The sequence below is a fragment of the Kwoniella pini genome, chromosome 11 (assembly GCF_000512605.2).
Source record: "Kwoniella pini CBS 10737 chromosome 11, complete sequence".
Taxonomy (NCBI): domain Eukaryota; kingdom Fungi; phylum Basidiomycota; class Tremellomycetes; order Tremellales; family Cryptococcaceae; genus Kwoniella; species Kwoniella pini.
Genome location: NC_091726.1, coordinates 1,118,149 through 1,139,677, shown reverse-complemented (window position 1 = coordinate 1,139,677; position 21,529 = coordinate 1,118,149). Strand labels below are relative to the sequence as shown.

Genomic DNA, 21,529 nt, shown 5'->3' with positions numbered 1-21,529 from the left:
TCGACATGATATTGTCTTTGTATAATTGTTTGTATAGTACCATGCAACGATAACGAACATTTACACCAAATGTGAACGCATGTACGGGTGATTTGAAGTGACTGTGTCGTTATAGTCCTCAACTTCCAAGCAAACCGAATGTCTCATCACTATACAATTGTGATTCATTATGCCTAGAAGCAATCCCATTACTTCTTACCAATTTGATCCTCTAATTTCACCTTTACCTATTAAAGTCCATCCCCATTTTTCATCGCCAACTTCTTTCCAATTTTTGTCTTCTATTAAATCTTTCTCAACATCTTCAATTGTTAAATCAAAGAAAGGAATAATGGATATCTTAATCACTCCTTTAAACATTTCTAATAAATCTTTCTTTAATCTTAAACCAGATTGATGAAAATCAGGTGAAGCATTAAATTCTAATAAAGTTATTTTTGGAATTATCAATAATTCATTTTTTAAACAATTTGAATTCGGTTCAAAAGAAGAAGAAGAAGAAGGAGGGAAAGATAATATAAGATCAACTCCAAATATCTAATCCAATTCAAATCAAATTAATCAGTTTTTTCTTTCCCTTTATTTGACGAGTAATTGAGGAAAGAATTTTTTAGAGACTCTCACTTCGAAAGCATTAGGCATAAATTGTAATCCAAAACTACCACATTCTGCTCCAGCTTTTATAGTTTCATTTATAACTTCTCCTGATTTTTGGAAAACTTCATTTAACCATTCTTTGGTAATTTTTCCTCTATTTTCATATTTACCATCTTTAGTTGATGAAAGAGCGTTGAGACCTTCTAATTCCCAAAACAGTTTTACTAGTTCTTCTGGCGGTGCAGGTGCTCCAAATGAATCGGTCTAAATTTCAGGTAAATAAATGAGCTCACTCCCTTATGTTATATACGAATGAATTCAATGACCTGTAAACAAGTATTTGTAAGATGCGGTCGTAAATCTAGTTCACCGTCAGATGATCTTGGTGGAGCGTAGGGTGATCCTGAAAAGAGAGCAAGCATCGTTTTTGAGAGATGTACAGTATAAGCTGAAGTGAGAAGAACGTAGGCTCGTAGATGGAACTGAACGACGACCATCTTTTCAGTAAAATTCCTGAACAGGACCAAACCAAAACGAACAACTCACTTTGTATCCTTCCAGGAAAGGCGAAGGTGTATTTGATTGTTGAGCAATATCAAACAACACTGGGTTTGGCATATATTCCTACGCCATAAAGATGTTCAGCAGATCTTACCTCTTATTCAATGGTTTTTCAAAATCACCTGTATGACAAAATGCCTTAATTGAGAAGTCATGACTCCGGTTCCATCCTCATCTTCCTCTTGTTTATCATCTTCATCATCATCATTAACCCCTTCGAAATCCCTGGAATCTTCATTTTCACCATCAAAACCCATTTCAACCGCTTTTTTAGCAAGCATATCAATCATGCTATCCACATCTTTCGGTTGGTCTTCATTTTCATTCTCTAGATATTGCTCATTTCCTTCTTTGCTATCATCGCTTTCGTATTCTTCCTCATCTGATGAAGGCGGTTCGAATTCTTCAAATATTGCTCGTCTGGTCTCACATATACACTTAGCTGGATTTCACGATTAACAAAACTAAGACTTACAGTTCAGTTTCGGTAGAAAACATCCGTATACCTTGTGCTCTATCGGCAAAACCAGGTTTTAAGATATACCAACTAATTGAAACAAATTGAAATTCAGTAATTTACTTCATAATTGTAGACCTCGAATTGTGTTTTAAAGATTTAGGATATGCACTCCTCACCTTCTATCCTCTACAGGCAAGTCTTCATTCTTCCTCATTCCATCATTAAGCTCATAAAGATCATCCATTAATAACTCGTCCAACTCATCAAGAAATTGTAATTCAACATTCCATCCTTTCGGGATACCACCTTCTGCTAAAACACTTTTGATTTTTCTATGATCACATTTAGCTAAATAAGCTTGTATAGTTGAATTTAATTGATGTTTTCTTATCAAAGCTTTTCTATAAATGTAAGATGATATTAAATATTTAGAAGGATTGGAATGAGGTTTATCAAATGATAATAAATCATAATCTGCCCTATTTTCCCAAACATTGAAATCAGCATAAATGTACCTCAACGAATATGATAATTCTGTAAGAAAACGTCTAACCATTGTAATGCTGGAGGATCACCTTCTGAAGGAGGTATTAAAGATAATTTAAGTGAAGGTATACATGAAATTAAAGCTTGAATAAGAAGTGATTGAGTATAAGGTGATGGAAAAGAAACGAAAGCTTCCAGTGGTTTGTCAGAACCTGAAGCGTGAGAGCTCATCGTGTTGCTCCGATTTCAGATATTCGCTGAGGCGTTCGGTGGGTACAATTTGATATATATATATATTGTCGAGAAAAATTATCGAAGAAAACAGACAACATAGCAGCGTAAAAAATACGAAAACGTGAACCGATTGCAAGCGGAGCCTCCGCAACTCCTGGATCCCAAACCCCTAGAGGTCTGTCTGCGCGAAGAAGTATTTTTATTTCCATACATGAATTTACTATAATTGTCTATCAATCTGTACGAGAACTTCCAGATCGTTTTGCTATCAAGCAGTACTGCTCATTATCTTCATGATGAAGAGAAACATAAAGAGACATCTCGTATGCGCAATGCAGCTCTAACCTAGATCTCGTCCGTCATTCTTCCAGGTTCAAAAGATATTAATTCCCCTTTCGACATGGCTACAGCATACACACCGGATGTGATAATGTAGTAGATAGCACAGTCGACAGTCTAAATTCATCATCGTAAGCCAAAAACCGATGTTGCCGTCGGTGGTAGTGATTTCACAATTTACCTGATACACCATAATACCGATGAATCCAGTTATAAAGTACAACACAACCCTTAAAATTATTGATCGGTGAATTGCTGTTCCTTCGATCTATATGTCAAATATGATGAGTTGAAGTGTAAATTTTACCGAGAAAGCCTTACATGTGGTAAGGGTAATTCCAATACAAGGGTGAACAAACCAAGTACTAATGTAAATGACTGAAAAAGAGGTATATTTACTACTAGATTGACTAGAGGTTGAGTATTTTGACCTGGTCTAAATCTCCCTGTCAACTCATACCTTTTATCAAAGATCTCAGTGTGTAAATAGGGAAACCATACATCAAACCGGTTGGACCTAGTGTACCGCCTCTATATAAAATGCTTAATTAGCTCTTTCTGATGATCATTGATCTAGCAAATTTTCAGAAAGCTCACATCATATCCCAGAAAAACTTTCTATACAAGAAAGCCCATAACGAAGCTATTCCGACGAATCATCAAGTCAAAGTCTGTCTTAATACACTCGAAGTGCTTACCCCATACCATATCTTAGCACATAGTTGAGTTAAAAGGTATGCCTTAGTATCTGACATACAAGAATAGAACTAACTCACAAACCCCCGAAGTTATTGCTAATAACCTTCCCCATTGATGCCAGATCAATTTACCCATCTTCGTTCAACGTTCTTATAAGAGGAAAAGCAGAATAAATAAGAAATACAGTGAAACACAAAGCGTAATTGAAAAACTCTCAAGGTGAACTGACCAGCAGTTTCTCAAAGAATAAACGAATGAAAGAGAGAATAATGGGGGCAAAAAACCCAGAGATCGAGATGGGCAAGCTAGAAGAGTTGACAAGGCTTGACTTATTTTATACCACCTGTATGCATTGTGATGCTCTCGGTTTTTCTGCAGTAGCGGGTGTCCCTATGAGATTGCCAAGAGACGTTAGTAATCTATGATCTGTAGTCGGTGTAAGCTATGTAGCACTATTAATCGGTCTTATTGTTCCTTAGCGACCAATTTTATGTCGCCCATTCGTGCTTTTTGACGACAAGGGGTTATATCGCATATCCAAGAAGACCTTGGTGCATGATTGGCACTAAGCGTAATGATACTGATTACAACCAGATTAATACAAGCAAATGGAACACGAGTAAAGCGATGATTACAAAATAGAAGTGAGTGTAGAGTAACTCCTATAATCATCGGCATCAAATCAGCTACGCTCGGACCATACAACAATGACAAGAATACGCACGATATTATAAGAACGAGAACTTGTATTAATGCCCATAAGAATGGTACCCATCTGTACATGAGGTTGATCAGTCATCATCAGTCAACTACATCGAGATCAGACTGAGACAGTATAGATATCTCGGTAGACTTACGTAGACATGCTAAAACCACCTGCTGAATATATAGCAGCTAAAGCAAACCCGACTACAGTACCCGAAATCAAACTGATTGCTGAGGCTATGATAACTGATATTAAAGGTAATATGAAAATAGGCCATAATGGTGGCTTTTTCCTTCGTTCTATCCTTTCCTTTTCCTTTCCCCGACCAAATTTGGTAAAATTTTCATATTTGTTGGCCGATGACGCAGGTTGCCGATCAGGTGGATTGGCACGATATTTGAAGATGTTAATGAATATTGTGAATGATGCGAGTATTGAGCAGATCAAGAATAATGCTCCTAGTAAAAGAAAAGTCCAGTAAAATGTGAAATGCCATATCGCTAAAATAACTTTTGTCAATTTGCTGAAATGATTTGAGGTATCAGATACAAATGGCAGCCGATCATCATACTCACCTTCAGCTTCGTACAAGAATACTCCTCTTTGATCAAGCGTGTCATGTAGTGTCGGGATGTAAAGAGATGGGAAAGAAGGGGTAGTATATCCATCTGGAACAGATATGACCTAAAAGATCCAATATCGACTAGTCAGCTTTTTATCTCAACGTACTGGGATATATAGCTAGCTCAAAATGACTCACACCTCTTCCTCTCGCTGGATCGAGGGCGGATGAGACACCACCCATGATTGATTGAATGGCCTGACAATTTCAAGGGTACTGCGGAAGCCGATCCAGCGGTGGTCTGTGCTATATGAGAGACGACATGTCTCGTTTGTCGTAAGGTGAGCAAAAATAGACCACAGCGACAGAGGACGATGGCCTGGGAGTGGGAGTGAGATGTAGTTGGAATTTGGTGACTCCTATATATTCTGGCAACATGCAATGATTTGTATAACATCATTTGTTGCTGGTATTTGATCAGCTGAAACCACATAAACAAATGTCCTTTCTTTGCCCCTGCAATTTGATTCCGCTGATTATGTGCCTGGGAACAACCGAGACCGGAGAACCATCATGAGCGATATGAAGTAAATGCATAACGCTTCTCAGGCATTGTAGTGTTGGCATAGTGATTCACCTCGCATAGATACGAAAGAACCCAGCTATCAAATCAGTTCGAGAAGTCAGGTTTGGGAAGTCTACATAATGGTGACTGCAGCGGATATCGGTGAGACACGACTTGTCTTCGTCCATGGCTTACAGTACAGAGATTGACTTATTCTTTGGATGCGCTAGGACCGATATCATCGCAATATGCAGCTGCAGCTACAGTACCACTGATTAAATCACCTTCATTATGGCTGCCTAAACCTGTCAGTGGTTTCCGATACTAGTCTGACTACCTGTGCTGCTTGGCTACCGTTCCCGCTTAAAATAATTAACTTCATTGTGATGTAATAGATCGAGATGCCAAATGATATACATCCTTTACCTGAAGATATAACCGCATATGTAAGTTCAATTCAAATTAGTCAACTAAAGCTGATCAAGAACTCACGTTATCTATCATCAGTTTGTATACCCCTTCACCCTTGAAGAACACGTTTTATCAATACAACCATCTCCTTCAGAAGCTATTTCACAAAGACGAGCAAGAAATGCCGAGATACTGCATCAAAGGGAAGTAGAGGAAGAGCAAAAAGAGTAAATTCGAAAAAGAATTCCTTTTTACAATTTTTCTTACTAAAATGGCTGAGATTTTTATCGCTAATATATGACATTTGACTTTTAGGAAAGATGCTTTGAGAAAGATAGCTCCAGGTTATAACCCATCATCCGTTCTTCTTCCCTCATCAAATTCACCTAAACCACCTTCTGCTCAATCGCAACCATCGATGTTTGACATCTTACCTACAAATGGTAATGATAATAGTGGAAGTACGAAACAAGGTGCAAGTTTAGATCCAATGGATGAGCTGGTATCACAATTGGAAGAAATGGAATCCAAGCGATGATACTGCATCTATCTTAAGGTCAAATGAAACTTGGGATTTTTGTAAAGTCACTGAGTAATCAATTGAGTTTGTATGAAGAGAAGGAATCACAAGTTGTATGCATATGCTTATCTGTACAACAGATGGAATCGATTCATCCATCGTATTTCACTATCATTACCATTCCAACAATAAAAGTACAAAGACAAATTCTTTTTCCTGTCCGATTTTTTGGCTGTTATATACATATACGCTTTAGCAATAACAAAACACCCGGCGGAAAAAATACAACAACAGAATTACAATGGAATCACCAATACTCTCCAATTTCTTCGAATCAACATTTATACAGATTTCTAGTTTGTTTCTCTCTATCGTTTAACCAATTTTTACTTTGAATTAAATAATCAGTATTTAAAATATCTTGACCTGAATTCCGAAGTACATTCCATAATTTAACTTTTAACCAATTTGGATTATTTGAATAACCCCACCATCTACTTTGAATTCCTTTTTCACGTGCTATTAAATGTATACTTTTTAATTTACAATTTCCTTTATTGGTATTACTTTTGAATGAAAAAAATGTAGATATTATATATTTTAATGGTAATTTTGAAGATGCGATTGGTGATATAGTTTTATCCCATTCTATATTATTCACTTCTGGACCATCTAAGCTTTTTTCAATTTTGAATGGTTTGTTTAATTTCGTTAAAGGTGCATCATAAAATACGTATCTTATCGAAGAATAATATACTCTATTCAAAGGTGTTAAACCTGTTCCTATTATCTTTAAAGGTCCGTAAGACCATTCTGATGATGAGACGTTATAATATGTAAGATAATCTTTCGAAATGAACGGTTGTAGGAGATCAAGAAGATATGGCCAGATCAATTCACCATCTCGTTTCTACGAAGAGCATATCAGCGGGTCAATATCAATCACATGGTACTGTTGCAGGTATTCTAGGTTGATTGGATAGGGGTTGTGAGATACGATCGCTTTTAGATGAACCCACCATGTCAATGAAAATCGTAACCTCTTTATCACTATCATTCTTATAAATCCCTTTCCACACATTCCCTGTACCATTAGAAACTAACGTCCTATTCTTGTTGTTTTTGTCGAGGATATTCAAAAGCGGATCAAAGTAATATTTCTTGAGAGTTCTACTAGATTTGAGATCTTTCACATCGTGTCCTGCTAACAATGTAAAATTACGATTCAATTCCGTGCCCTTGTTCTCATCACTTTGTGCAGAGTCTGGATTTCTCGCTAGATAAGTATCTATTTCAATGAATCCGTACCCCAAACCGAGTGCCAATTCCTTTATAACAAATCATCAATTCTTTTCCGTCGACAAGAAGTGAAGTTGCATAACTCACTAAGGCATCATTACCTTGCATCTCATCATTATGACTGTTGGCCATAATCATCCTGTCTGGAGGTATTGATGAATCTGCAGAAGTAAGTCACCAAAAGTGTAGTTAGTATTTAAACATTGGGTGCAAGAATGTTCAACGCGGTGCGTAAACTCACTGTAAACCTCATCTTTCCTTATATATGGATGCTGAAACCAAGTATCCTTGTCCATATCACTTCTCAGAAGTAGAAGTGCGATAAAAGCCAGACAAAGAAAACTGCTAATCATGACCAACAACCATTTTGTATGAGTTCTTGCCAAAGATCTGCGCCTTGTGATTTTATTGGTATATGGTAGTAAGGGCGTTTCTGATTCCAAGCGAATCATACTTGGTCTCTTAGGTGAAAGCGTCATGAAGTCCATTTGGCTAGACTGAAACTGGGCGGGGGTATGACGAGTGCTATTGCGGGACCACTCGCTTAAGTGATACGATGTCGGCAAATTCCCCCCGATTGGAAACAAAAACTGATTTAGTGACCAGGACGATTGAGGTGTGTCATGCCGGGGGAACGATGAATGTCTTGAGATGATGGATTAATAGCAAAGGAATGTGTTTTAAACGAACGTGATCATTATATCATGGAATAACGAGCTGTTCTTCTAATATGCTGTACGATATTGAGCACCAAGAAGAGACTCGGTAGAAGATGGAGAGTACGTGATCAAGAAGTATTTGTGTGATAGGGCGAAAATGGCTAAAATAGGAAGAGTGTATGCAAAAATAGATAACAAGCGGATCGTCAAATTGAGGTTTGAACGGTACTCTTAAAGATCGTCCCTATGTTGATCAGGCACCAAATCTAGACCATTCAATGGTATTGCAATTGTAGCCACATCTATTTAGGCATGTAATTCCCATATTCCTGTACTCAATGCCGGCCTGTTCTTGCAGCGGTACTGCATCAGTTCATCACTTATCCTTGAGTCAAGCTATAAAATATTTTGTACCCAGATCCGTTAAGGGCTGCCAGACTTCAAACATTGGTATCAAATCAGTCCATGTCAAAGGCATAAGAATAGCGGGCCAGCTAGTCAGCTACCTCGAACGTCCACACGATTCGCTGTCGAAGATTCAGTATCACAGAGGGGTCGCTCTCGAGACAAGCAATTTGTTGTCTTGCTTCTCTAATCATCTAACCTCAACCAGGAATGCGGGTGCGAAAAATTTTTTGGATGATACTTGAACAAGCAATTAATCCTTTGTTCAGAGTTTTTATGTGTTATTGGTAAGGTATGCAAAATTTTGCACGCCTACTTCCTTGGGGAAAATAATGTGATAAATCGCTAGGCATGCAAAGACCAGATCTATCGAGTATGTAAGATGACATCCTCTCAAGGCTTCTGTGTATCGAATTTAGCTCGGTCTAACGGATTATGAATTTTTGAACGGACTTCGATATGAAATGGTACGGCTCCCGATCACGATTTTTCAAATTTCGTAAAAGACAGGACAAGAAGTAAAAGGACAACGTAGTTCGAACCCTTGATTCCAGCTGAAAAGCTTTAACGAACATAAGGTTTTGCGAAAAAGGGCAAAACATCATTTTTGCGTTTAATTACCTCCACCTGCGTAGTCCAGTTCACACGACCGGTTTTTTTGAGAATTCTTATTTGAAGTTGCTCACGTAAATTGACGGTAGGCCGATTAGATAACCTGAAGAACCCCTTTCAAAGTTGACTTGGATATACATCTGAACCTCAAATACCGGTTATCTATCCAAATTGACTCTGTTATTGAGCCATGGAAAGATACGTAATACATTTGACGTACACATGCTTGAACGCACTAAAAAACCGGGTTGACATCATCAAAGACTTCATGTAAATACTTGCTTCGCTTGGCAAGCTGGAATCGAGCCACATCATCAGTCTGTGCGCCCGTAGCGAGATAACGTTGTGAAACAACTTTATGTCTAAAACCCTGGCAAAGAATCCCGAGAGAGAAGATACTTGCTTCGCCTAGTATCGTTTTGCAACGATGCTCGGTTATCTGCTCGGAAGAGAAAGAGATGATGTGTCCTTTTGTTCTGAGACTTACCTCGAGGTCAGAGGACAGATGAACAACATTTCTAATGGTATGCCTCATTTTGAGCTAATCAACCAACAACAACCCTTGTGATTAGTAGAACCCTTATATCAATCTGTATATCAGTCCAAAGGACCCTAGACTCCCTTCGGCCTCGATGAAACAAAAACAGTGTGACTCAAGACTCGGTTCCATCAGTCAACAAACCCGAAATTGCATGTTATTGAATCCTCAGCAATTATTTCCATCATTCGAGCCTTCTTTGCTTATACATCCTTTCCTTTCATTTCAATCTTATCTTCAAACAATAAAGTCCACAACATCAGGGATCAAGCTACCAAGATACATCTACAACATTACAACTTGAGCTAGAGGTTTGGCCACAACATATTGTCATACAAAATGTCAAAACCCGATGAAATCCCAGCTCTTTCTTACATCCTCGAACCAGCTTGTAAGTCCTTCACTCTCTTGTATCATCACTTACATCCGTATTTTCACGCGGGATCGTGAAGCTGATAGACATCTCCCTGATCCCCTGGACTTAGTGGTTGCCTCCCTACTTACAGCAGGATGTCTTCTGAACAGACGAAAAGCGACAGATATCGTGCAAGCTCATACTTTAAGTGGAAGTTTATCTCCAGTGACCTCGAGTCCTGAAAATAGATCATGGGATTACAAACAAATGAAATTCTTCTTTTGGACGATGAAAGTACCTTCCAATGTTAAGTTTAGAATGAATCTCTTCAGCAGGTTTTTAGGGATGTTTCCTTTCTTATTAGAGGTTTGGTATTGGCTTTTAACGTAAGTTAAGAGAATCCTATAATCCATTTCATCCTTATCTTATCAGTCATTACGATAGAACATATAACTATGTTTCCTCTACTGCAATTCGTTTCAAAATAACGTCAGCTCATCTGCTGTATGATGTAGGTATTGGATATATCAAATTGCAAGAGCGATGCAAGCTTTGACAATGGGATCCGATTTCAGGATATTAGCTGAGAAGCATGCTAGAGAAATCATAGCTATAGAAAAGTTTTTGCATCTAGATATTGAGTTGGGTCTACAGAAGATCGTGATGAACAGACCTTGGCTTTTGACTCTTTTCAATAAGTGAGTGGTGGCTTCCCATTCATAATTTGGTCACACCTTATGTATGAAACGTAAACACTCTTTGTGAGACTGACGATGCAACTAGGACATACGCAATGGTTCATATACCCGCCACTATAGCCTTTATGGCTTACTCGTACCGATACTTCTCCCCTTTGGTTTTTCAATCAACTCGAAGAACATTGGTTCTTTGCAATTGTCTGGCGTTTATCGTTTTCTCTAGCTGGCCTTGTATGCCACCTAGGTTATTGCCTTTTGAGGAATTCGGATATATTGACACGCTACATACCGGAAAAGCTGCAAGTAGTGAGTCAATTTGTCCGATCTTAATAGTCCAGGCAGTGGGTATGGGATGTATAAGCTGACAGTATCACTCTCGTTATTCTCAGTCTGGACTACCAACAAAGTACGCTAGATTTCCGCTGCCCATCCCTTCCACTAAGTTCAAGAGCTGACGAGATACTTATAGTTCCAAAATCAACTCGCCGCTTTCCCATCACTCCACTTTGGTTACAGTTTCGTCATGTGAGTATATGCCAGTTCTAACAACATCATAAGCTCTTGAGTCAGGTGCTCAATCGAGACTTGCCCGTATCTTAGCGGTTTCTCCCTATTCATCTATTCGCCACACAGGCCTATACGTGCGATATCGCTCTTTTACCCTCTGCTAATCTTACTGGTAATCATGGCTACGGCCAATCATTATGACCTTGACGCAGCAGGTGGATTCATCGTCACTGTTGTCGCACATAGAATCAATCGATTGGTCTTGAATTTGAGACCTATCGAAGAATGGCTCTTCTGGTTATTAAGGTGAGTTCCTTGCCTTTTCTTTCGCCACCCGGAGGTATATTTCCTCACTTACAGGAACTTTCTTGTTGATGATGGAGATAATCGTGACTAACATGTTCGATCCTGGTCTAGATGCGAAAGACCAATCGATAAAGTTCAATTTGATAATCTCATTCATCAAGAGAATGTGGTCAATGCTGGTCATAGGGATATGTCGCAGCGACCTCTGATGAGCGGAAGTCCTGAGTAAACGATTGACATAGATTTCAAGCTATAATTAGTATCGTGTAACTTAGAAAGCTCGTATCCGATGTTAAACACCATAATGAAGCATGTAGTAGCCGACTTTCGATTTCATCGTTATGAATAAGCCAAAACTTTTCCTTTAGTAACCGAATACACTCGCGATCCTATATTGATGGAATTTGATCTCATGTGATTGTCGTGTTTCATCCTCGCTTCGGAACCAGGCGCAGGCAATTTCAGATTGACAGCTACAATACTATTCCGCAGCAATGCAATCATCGTTCTTAGAATTGAGTGATTAATTAATCTTTCCTGTTAAATGTTGCTTAGGAATGAGATAGGAGGTTTGTCATTGATTGGCTTGCTCAGGGCATCAGTACAATAGGAACAGATCGATTAATATCCCTGACGAGCAATGGGTGAAATGAAATCATGTTAAAATATAATAGACGCTATGACGAATGAATATATTTTAGTCGAAAGGTAGGTCATTCGCGTAACTTGGACCTGATTGTACCTTGACATAACTGATCAATCAGCATAATCACTCATGACTTCTCATTTCCAAAGAACAATGAGGCAAATTTGACAATTCAGATTACTAATGATATTCCACGTCGCAGATATTATGCTTGAATCCGACTTTATGGCTCTGCACTCGAGTCATAATGGAATTGTCATCCTCTAAGAAGAGAGCTGCAATTCACCCCACCTTCCTTTGCCCCACTTTTGATGGTGAAAACAAGGTTAACTATGCGTCAATGTCAAAGGACTTTTTTGTACTTGATGTTGATTGATTCAACATTTAGCGTTTCGAAGTGGGGTTGATTTTATCAAGAAGACAGATCAACGCTTTTTTATAGAGTAGGACCTTTATCATGATTGTCTTCCCAGTCAGGGCCATCAAAATTCATCAGCCCCAAGAGGCATTTTCAGTGAGATACTGAGACTGACTTTATCCTTGTGTTGAGTCTCGACAAATTGTTCATAATACAGTATACCATAGCCTTACCCTTTACTCGAAAGATGAACGTGCATCTTGTTTAGCGGTATACAAAACACAATAGAAACATTCTAGAACGAGAAAAATTTAAAGTTCAGATCTTTCTTCTTCGCCTCGTCGTTAAGAAGCACCATTATACAGCTTTAAGAAATTGGATAAACTTTGAGGTAAGCTTGGACTTTGATATAACTATTCTCCTTATATGTACAATATTTTCCTATATTTTGTTCTGTTTCGTTTCTTTCCATTTTAGTTTATTTAATCAAAACCTTTGAAATCCGTAAATTTATTGATCTTTTCTCGGTTAAATTGGATATCAAGGAACAAAATCACGATTGCATTTATCAGCTATCCTGCAGATCACTCTGTTCAGTCACATTCAAAGGATCAGTCTGGCTTGACGGTATTATCGGCGCCCTTTCATAGTCACTATACACGCCCTCAACATCCTTAAACATCCGTACCTCACTATTCCCCTTATAGTATTAGACGACTTCCTTCCAAGCGGACGACTGGAACAATGTCAGACAATATTCCGTGTTCTCAATCCTTTTTGTATCCTTTCCAACCTTGGATTGACCAGCAAAAAAACCACATCGAAAATTCTCCAATCTGCACCGGTGAAGAGACTACCTACAGGCTTGAAACTAATCAGGATACCACATATTTGGAGAATCAACTTCAACAGCCCTACCAGTATTACCCATATAATTACGCCCCACAAACAACATCAGAAATAGGGTTCAGGGATGCTCAATTAGAGTCGAACTTTTGTCAAACAACCTCATCCCCGGCCACAGCTACTCATTCTATGGCGGCCGACTACGATTATCCTTACACTGTGTCGGAATATCAAGACTGTTCAACAAATCCGAGTCTGATAGCTCATTCATCCCCACCTATTGTGGTTCAGCCCCAAACGGAAGTGGCGAACTTTGGCAAATCGTTCGATGTGCCATTCCAACTCCCCTCAATCGATTCTCTTTCATTTGACGGAAGACAAAGTCGGGCGATGGTTCGGGATCATACCTGGCCATGTACTTCAGGAACGATGGAGACCAAAATGCAAAATCTAGCTTTTGACTCTGAGAAGATGGGATCAAGGCGAGATATGACCTCGTATATACAAGATCATTCCACCGAGACATTGCTTCCAGGTGTATTTGCCCGTGATTCATTAGAGCCTATGAAGAGCAACCCACAGACAGCAAGCATATGGGACCCATCAGACTCACGAGATAGTACAGGCTATACAACATCAAGTTTAACTCCTATAACACCTCCTCAAGCTTCTTTTGCCACTGCACCAATCTGTCAGTGGTACAGCTCACCCACGACTTATTCTTTTCGACCTCAGCTGTTTCCCCAGATCTCCATACCGCCATCGCGTTCGCTTAACATGTCTCCAAGAATGAAGGCCCAAACCACATCTTACCCAAGCCCATTAACCATCCCGTCCCCGCCTCCTCTACCTGAATCACCTATGGCTATTCGACCTTCTCTTGACCTTTTGACCTCAAATACGAACAAACCCAAAAGAAGATTACCTACGCCACCCCGAGTCAGTGGGTGGATACCACCTGACCAGAGACCTATACCTTGTGGTAATTTAGGCATCAAACCGAGGTTATTACCCGCTCCGCCACCTTCAAACTTTAGTTTCCCTCCATCTGCGTCTCTTCCCCCTCAACGAGTTCAGCCCACCTTCCAAACGCAACAGAGGAGTAGTGAAGGATCTATGAGAGGACGCGAGGAGCCCTCTTATGAAGCTGAATCAGAATTCGAATTTGATACCTTGTACCCCCAAACTCAGCCAACGAAATCAAAGTCATCCCATGTCGCGGAGCAGAGTCGAGAAACCAGATCAAATACATTCGCATTTGCCTTGTCGTATGACTTTCCTACTTCACTTCCATTGCCATCAGTCACAACTCCAAAATTCTCCGACTTCTATACAGTTCATTCACACAGTGATACTCTCCCTCACACCGAGGTAGCCACCGCTTCTTCCTCATCGATCGACAGATATATGCCATTTTCGGTCTCGATAGGTGATCCTCCGGTACCCAATTCTCAATCGCCTACTTCTCCAGCGACAAGCGAATTGACACTGCCTCTTGTAGGAATCCAAAGACATGTTTTCACAAAGACACCTTTCTCCTCACTGTCGAATCTGGGTAGACCTGAGAGCGAGCCGATCTACAATCAGACGAGAAAGCCTAAATCAAACAAAAGACCATCGACAACTTTAACAGGTGCAAGATTTTCCAGGAGAATAAGGACCATAAACCCAGTGAGTTTTCTTCATCTTGTTGGTCTGTGTTTCCAGCACTGAGAGCGTTTCTGATATACGTGGCACCCTGCAGAAAAAGTTCCTATGTCCTGACCGTCAAGAATCATTCACACGGAGGAATGATCTTGAGGTGAGTCCTTGGTTTGTGATCCATCAACATTCCAGCTGAAGCTAGTGAGAAGCGCCATGCCAGATCAAAACATAGTAAGTTTTTGTAGACTTGTAAACTGGACCCGCTCTGCTGACTCATACACTTTGTAACTTTAGCTGGAGAAACACCGTATACTTGTCCAGGATGTCAACGAGGATTTGTGAGCCAAGATCCAGGGTCTTCCTACATCAAGGTACATCTAAGGCTGACTAATGAAGATTCAATTTAGAGCCGAAAGGACAAGCTCGATCAACATATTGAGAAAGCTCCAATATGTAAAGCTATTGCACCACCACGACATCGTGAGCTTCCTTCCGTATTTTGGCATTGAATATTGGGATTGGCACGAAGACTAATTGGTGATATTTAGAGAGAGTTCGGCGGAGGAATAACAATGGTGTGAAGCGGAATCGTGAAGCGCCAATTCCATCTAATTCCACAAGCACAACAGGGCGAGATGCCTCAAATGATCGGTCTGAAGGACAACCGACTTACTTAGATTGTTGATTGAGTAATGGCAAGTTGACTCTCGCTTGAACAATCTCTCGTAGTCAAGTGATGTACGGAAGGGAGTAAAGGAGTTCAACCCGATCTATTATAGAATCTTCGGAGTATAGAAATTTTGACTGATCATATAATTGAAAAATAATGACTGTATAACAGTATCTTTCTTGGAACTGGGGTATATGAAAGATGAATATTTCATTCTAAAAAACCGACGTTCGAAACATCTGCTTGAGGCTCAACCCAGATGTTGAATTTGATTTGAATATCGGCAAATCATGTAAAGGATACTAATCAACACCATGATAGGCTGCCCCACAACGCGGTAAGCACCTTGTATACATGACTATACAACATAACCAATCCGATATAAACTAAACAATCACTTCAGGCCGAGTCGTCGTAGCGGAATACTTCGGCGGAGCGATATCGGCATAAGATGGTGGGATGACTCCTGTAGGTCCACCGGGACGTACATTGGTTGGGTCGTAAACTGCTGCAGGTGGAACAGGGAGAGAAGCGGCCCCTTGATAGATCATGACAAACATTATTTAGCAATACGAATCAAGAAAATAATGAACCAAATTTGACTCACCATAAGCTGGCAAACTAGTTACACTTGCATTATCACTTGTTACTCTATTGACTGCACCTGTTCTATTACCACAATATCTTGATTGATAGACTGATTCATGTTGTGGTAATCTTGCTCGAGATCCTCTACCTACTCGATCTACAACATCTTCTGCTGTTTCAGCTAAAGTAGGTCGATGAGATATATCTTGCATATGTGATGGAAGTGATGATGATGATTGTTTACGAGATTGACGTCGCTGATTGGCAGCTATCGTCACTCGGACTAAGATCGATTGAGTAAGTTGAGCATCTAAATGAGTAAAGAAGTATGAGCTTACCAAGCCATATCAACACGATCGCGATTATTAGTATCAAGAAGACTAAAGCACTGAAATGACATCAGCGAGAGTGTTTGATACACATGAGAAACGCTTTGAAATGCTCACTATAACATGATTGAGAGCTGTGTGTAAGGTAATGATTGCTTTTTGTATAGATGAGCTTGTTGAGAGATACAAAGGTGTTTGTGCAAATAGATATATGTATCGTTGCTTTACATAGTTGCGATCCAAGATTAACTTTTTCACGACAATATGACGGAATTCCTATGATTTAACATTTGCCACCCACTACGGCCGAATCCGACGATCAATCGGTTACTGACATTTGATGCCGTGCCGAGGTAAAGAGATCACGTGACATCAGTTGTCACAGTGATACGATGCCATATACCCTCCAAGCGTCATTGTTGTCAAACTGAGCTGCTTTTAGTTGAAAAAGGTAAACTGGACATCCGTATGATCACTTAACGTTAGTCATAACACACCTACGCAATCAGCCATCTCATTGGATCTTTCGACATGTCACGTCTCGACGAGCCTGTACGGCGCGGGAAGGGCATATGTGCTATGAGGGGTAGTTGCGGAAGGACGAGCATCTTTGGTGCGGATTTACCTTGTCCTGATGACGGTAATTCTACTCCGGTAAGCATCATCACCGAATTGACCCTGTATCGCTCGGGATGACAATGACTGACCTAATGACATGGTATGTAGCCAGAAGAAGATCTGCGCGACTTGATGGCGACAGTCTGTGGTCCTTCATATACTGTCCCCAATTCAGTCTGCTGCACGTATGATCAAGTGGCCACTCTTTCCGATCGACTACAACAAGCAGCACCTCTGATCGCATCGTGTCCAGCATGTATCAACAATTTTCGTTCATTTTATTGCGACTTCACCTGTTCACCAGATCAATCAACCTTCCTTTCAATCACCTCAACCCAGAAGACTACTGAAGGTAAAGATGCAGTCAAGGAAATAGACTACGAAGTTAGTAACGAATTCAAGCAAGGCTTCTTTAGTAGTTGTAAAGATGTTCAATTTGGAGCGACAAATGGGTTTGCAATGGATTTGATAGGTGGAGGAGCCAAAAATTCAAGTTCTTTTTTGAAGTACATGGGAGATGTTAGACCTGGTTTAGGATCACCATTCCAAATTAATTTTCCGGAAAACGACGATTCTCAATACTCCCGAATACCGCTTAGATGCTCTGACACAGACAACATAAACGCTCGATGTGCTTGTGCAGATTGTCCAGCTGTATGTCCAGAATTACCATACGTCGCACCGCCTTCAAGTGGGAAATGTCATGTTGGCGCGGTATCATGCCTTACGTTTTCCCTTCTTATCATCTACTCTGTAGCGATATTATGTGGAATCGCCTTTTATTCATGGAAACAAGCAATTCGACATCGACAGAGGCGGTACGAGAGACACGCTTTACTGGACCCACCTCTTTCGCCTACGGCAGCAAGCGGAAATGCGAATGGCTTAGATGGATTGATGGGTCGAGGAGGAGATGATTCGGAATCAGGACCAAGTGGATCGATACATTTCAGACTTGGACGAGGCGCATCGTTACTAGATCCTATGGACCATCTTCAACCCAAGCAAAATAAAATCAATGCTGCTCTACGTCGATCATTCTATCGTCTTGGTCTATTTTGTGCAAAACAGCCCGTAATCGTTTTCGGTATCACCGCGCTAGTTGTAGCATTACTGAACATCGGTTGGAAAAGCTTTGCAGTAGAGACGGATCCAGTTAGATTATGGGTATCACCATCTAGTGAATCTGCTGCGCAGAAACACTTTTTCGACGATAATTTTGGACCATTCTATCGATCCGAACAAGTTTTCATCACTCAATCAGGATCTGGTCCAGTAAACTACGACACTTTAGATTGGTGGTTAAAGGTGGAATCTGAAATTGGTCGTTTAGAGTCTGAAACAGGTGTGACGCTTCAAGATGTTTGCTTTGCTCCAGCTGGACCTGGCACACCATGTGTGATTCAGAGTGTTTCCGCATGGTTAGGAGAAGATATGGAACAATGGGGTGAAGATTGGCGAGATCGAGTCACAGAATGTGCAGGAAGACCAGGAGAATGCTTACCTGCTTTCGGACAACCAATAGATCCGAAATTGGTATTAGGTGGTGCTCAGGGAGATTGGTTGAATGCTAAAGCTTTAGTCATAACCTGGGTTGTCAATAACTATAATGATGATCGGGCGGGTCCCGCCGAAGAATGGGAAAGATCTTTGAAGCACTACCTGCAAGACTTGTCGAGACCTGATGTCACGATCAGCTATTCCACCGGGATCAGTCTGGAGGAAGAGCTGAATAAAAGCACAAATACCGATGTTAAGATTGTCGTCTTGTCTTATATGGTCATGTTCCTCTATGTGTCTCTTACTCTCGGTGGCGGCCTTCCTCCTCACGTCATCTCAGCATTCACTCACAAGATATGGAGAGGACTTGTTCAACTCGGTGTACTGCTCAGACTCGTCAAAACCCCTATACAAGAAACATCGTCCACTTCACCCAGCTTCTCCCTGATTCCAACCTTACTTTCGGTTAACTCGAAATTCTCTCTTGGGCTCTTCGGTATCGCAATTGTACTCATCGCCGTCTCATCGTCGGTTGGGCTTTTCTCGCTATTAGGGGTAAGAGTGACTTTGATCATCGCCGAGGTAATCCCTTTCTTGGTCCTTGCCGTAGGAGTGGATAATGTATTCATCCTGGTCCACGAGCTTGAACGACAAAACTCCCTTCATTCGCAGGGGATCACCGATGATACTCAATCTATCGATAGTGACGGCCGACAACCCAGTACTAGTGCTTCTCTTCCACCCGAGGAGAGAGTTGCCAGAGCTGTCGCACGAATGGGACCCTCGATTCTGCTTTCTTCGGTTACCGAGGTGGTTGCCTTTGCCCTTGGAGCGCTAGTACCCATGCCAGCGGTGCGAAACTTCGCCATCTATGCCGCGGGAAGTGTATTCTTAGGAGCCGTCATGCAAGTAACGATATTTGTTAGCGCGATGACCCTGGATCTGCGCCGAGCCGAGGTGAGTTACTACAAGAGTCGTAATTTGCAATAATTGATAGTTTGACATAGGCCATGAGAATCGACTGTTTCCCTTGTGTACGACTTCGACCTCCTATCGGATTATATGATGAAACTGCCCCTACAGGTGAAGGTGTAGTCAACAAGTTTATGAGGACGGTCTACGCACCTTTCCTACTGAAGAACGAAGTCAAGCAGTTGGTTCTGGTAGCTTTCGGGGGTCTATTCCTGTTTGCTACTATCGGTATACAGCATATCACTCTTGGATTAGGTGAGTACGACTTTGTCATTGATTGAGCGCTAGCTGACTAGAGGGAGAAACCAGACCAAAGACTTGCGCTTCCAGCCGAGTCATACCTCGTGCCATACTTCAACGCCCTTGACGCTTACTTGGACGTTGGACCGCCTGTGTACTTCGTAGCTCAAGGTGCTGATGTGCCTACTCGGGACGGTCAACAACAGCTTTGCGGAAGATTTACAACTTGTATGGACCTCAGTGTAGCCAATAGTCTGGAAGCGGAAAGGAAAAGACCCGAATCGTCGTTTGTCGCTTCTCCGCCTGCTGCATGGATCGATGATTTCCTCCAATGGACCAACCCCACGTTCGAATCTTGCTGCAGAGTAAGAAGAAGGGACCCAACCGTCTTCTGTTCTCCGAGAGATTCGGAAAGACTCTGTAAACCATGTTTCGAGGGTGAAGAATGGGACGCTACAATGAATGGACTGCCTGAAGGAGCGGATTTCATGCGATATCTTCAACAATGGTTGATTAGTCCTACCAACGAAGAATGTCCCTTGGGAGGTCAAGCACCTTATTCATCAGCTGTCAAACTTGCCAATGACAATTCAACTGTAGTTGCTTCCCACTTTAGGACTTATCATACACCCCTAAAATCTCAATCAGATTTCATTGACGCTCTCGCTGCGGCAAGAAGAATCTCAAACGATATTTCCCATCGCACAGGAGTCAAAGTTTTCCCTTATTCGTTATTCTACGTATTCTTCGAACAATATTCACATATTCAATCTACCGCCATTCAAGTACTCACTTTAGCCTTATTAGCAATATTAGGAATTACAACTCTTTTGCTGGGATCATGGAGAACAGGTGCAACTGTCACCTTTGTTTGTTCTTTAGCAGTCATTAACGTTATGGGAATTATGGGATATTGGGGAATATCACTCAATGCGATAAGTTTAGTCAATTTAGTTATTAGTTTGGGAATTGCAGTTGAATTTTGTTCGCATATTGCAAGAGCTTTCATGGGTGCTGGAACAGGATTACCAGTAGATAAAGAAGTAGGTAGAAAAGAAAGGGATGAGAGAGTTTGGACTGCTTTGGTTGATGTGGGACCATCAGTGAGTTTTGTTTCCCAATATATAAATATCAATGTTGTCGAATCGACTCACTGTACTTTGAATATCGAATCAAAAGATTGAAACGAAGCTGATTGTGATTGTATCGTTAATTGATAGGTATTTTCAGGAATAACAATGACTAAACTTATTGGAATTTCAGTATTGGCTTTAACTCGATCAAAATTATTAGAAGTATATTACTTTAGAATGTGGTTATCACTTATTTTATCAGGTGCTTTACATGGTTTAGTACTTTTACCTGTTTTATTAACTTATACAGGTGGACAAGGATATAGTTTAGAAGATACAGATGAAGATTGGGTTACTTCTCAAATGCGTAGACCGGGTGATTATGAATATGCCCCTTTTGCTGATACTGATAGTATAATGTCCGATTAAAGAGTAAGAGGAGAATATCAAAGTATGTCGATACGAAAAATCAGCAGGAAGAAAATAGGAGATTATGTACAGTACATTACAAAATATGACTTGGAAA

General features: G+C 40.6%; 9 protein-coding genes across 9 annotated transcripts; 4 read left to right on the top strand and 5 right to left on the bottom strand.

Annotated features, from left to right (window-relative positions):
- Window positions 1-195: 195 nt before the first annotated feature.
- I206_107779 (uncharacterized protein) lies at window positions 196-2,335 on the bottom strand (the record flags this gene model as incomplete). The annotated part of the gene is made up of 8 exons (XM_019157823.1): window positions 196-537; window positions 625-861; window positions 924-1,079; window positions 1,144-1,221; window positions 1,281-1,578; window positions 1,634-1,705; window positions 1,795-2,097; window positions 2,172-2,335. 8 exons carry the CDS (start codon window positions 2,333-2,335, stop codon window positions 196-198), a joined length of 1,650 nt encoding a protein of 549 aa, XP_019009463.1.
- Window positions 2,336-2,683: 348 nt separating this feature from the next.
- I206_107778 (uncharacterized protein) lies at window positions 2,684-3,511 on the bottom strand (the record flags this gene model as incomplete). Its single annotated transcript, XM_070203594.1, has 6 exons — window positions 2,684-2,794; window positions 2,859-2,945; window positions 2,999-3,113; window positions 3,179-3,208; window positions 3,275-3,320; window positions 3,454-3,511. The coding sequence occupies 6 exons, from the start codon at window positions 3,509-3,511 to the stop codon at window positions 2,684-2,686; spliced, it is 447 nt and encodes a 148-aa protein (XP_070059695.1).
- A 496-nt stretch (window positions 3,512-4,007) lies between these two features.
- On the bottom strand, window positions 4,008-4,887 carry I206_107777 (uncharacterized protein; the record flags this gene model as incomplete). Its single annotated transcript, XM_019157821.1, has 5 exons — window positions 4,008-4,038; window positions 4,101-4,151; window positions 4,234-4,582; window positions 4,658-4,766; window positions 4,843-4,887. 5 exons carry the CDS (start codon window positions 4,885-4,887, stop codon window positions 4,008-4,010), a joined length of 585 nt encoding a protein of 194 aa, XP_019009461.1.
- Window positions 4,888-5,349: 462 nt separating this feature from the next.
- On the top strand, window positions 5,350-6,158 carry I206_107776 (uncharacterized protein; the record flags this gene model as incomplete). The annotated part of the gene is made up of 5 exons (XM_019157820.1): window positions 5,350-5,371; window positions 5,440-5,516; window positions 5,605-5,655; window positions 5,717-5,847; window positions 5,936-6,158. The coding sequence occupies 5 exons, from the start codon at window positions 5,350-5,352 to the stop codon at window positions 6,156-6,158; spliced, it is 504 nt and encodes a 167-aa protein (XP_019009460.1).
- A 316-nt stretch (window positions 6,159-6,474) lies between these two features.
- I206_107775 (uncharacterized protein) lies at window positions 6,475-7,577 on the bottom strand (the record flags this gene model as incomplete). The annotated part of the gene is made up of 3 exons (XM_019157819.1): window positions 6,475-7,050; window positions 7,160-7,468; window positions 7,527-7,577. 3 exons carry the CDS (start codon window positions 7,575-7,577, stop codon window positions 6,475-6,477), a joined length of 936 nt encoding a protein of 311 aa, XP_019009459.1.
- Window positions 7,578-9,992: 2,415 nt separating this feature from the next.
- I206_107774 (uncharacterized protein) lies at window positions 9,993-11,748 on the top strand (the record flags this gene model as incomplete). Its single annotated transcript, XM_019157818.1, has 8 exons — window positions 9,993-10,044; window positions 10,139-10,394; window positions 10,524-10,706; window positions 10,792-11,012; window positions 11,096-11,112; window positions 11,176-11,231; window positions 11,307-11,519; window positions 11,631-11,748. The coding sequence occupies 8 exons, from the start codon at window positions 9,993-9,995 to the stop codon at window positions 11,746-11,748; spliced, it is 1,116 nt and encodes a 371-aa protein (XP_019009458.1).
- A 1,519-nt stretch (window positions 11,749-13,267) lies between these two features.
- I206_107773 (uncharacterized protein) lies at window positions 13,268-15,698 on the top strand (the record flags this gene model as incomplete). Its single annotated transcript, XM_019157817.1, has 6 exons — window positions 13,268-15,040; window positions 15,114-15,170; window positions 15,223-15,244; window positions 15,308-15,351; window positions 15,421-15,493; window positions 15,562-15,698. 6 exons carry the CDS (start codon window positions 13,268-13,270, stop codon window positions 15,696-15,698), a joined length of 2,106 nt encoding a protein of 701 aa, XP_019009457.1.
- Window positions 15,699-16,069: 371 nt separating this feature from the next.
- On the bottom strand, window positions 16,070-16,725 carry I206_107772 (uncharacterized protein; the record flags this gene model as incomplete). Its single annotated transcript, XM_019157816.1, has 4 exons — window positions 16,070-16,221; window positions 16,291-16,554; window positions 16,610-16,659; window positions 16,718-16,725. 4 exons carry the CDS (start codon window positions 16,723-16,725, stop codon window positions 16,070-16,072), a joined length of 474 nt encoding a protein of 157 aa, XP_019009456.1.
- Window positions 16,726-17,131: 406 nt separating this feature from the next.
- I206_107771 (uncharacterized protein) lies at window positions 17,132-21,432 on the top strand (the record flags this gene model as incomplete). The annotated part of the gene is made up of 5 exons (XM_019157815.1): window positions 17,132-17,254; window positions 17,327-19,675; window positions 19,726-19,945; window positions 20,000-21,033; window positions 21,151-21,432. 5 exons carry the CDS (start codon window positions 17,132-17,134, stop codon window positions 21,430-21,432), a joined length of 4,008 nt encoding a protein of 1,335 aa, XP_019009455.1.
- Window positions 21,433-21,529: the final 97 nt, after the last annotated feature.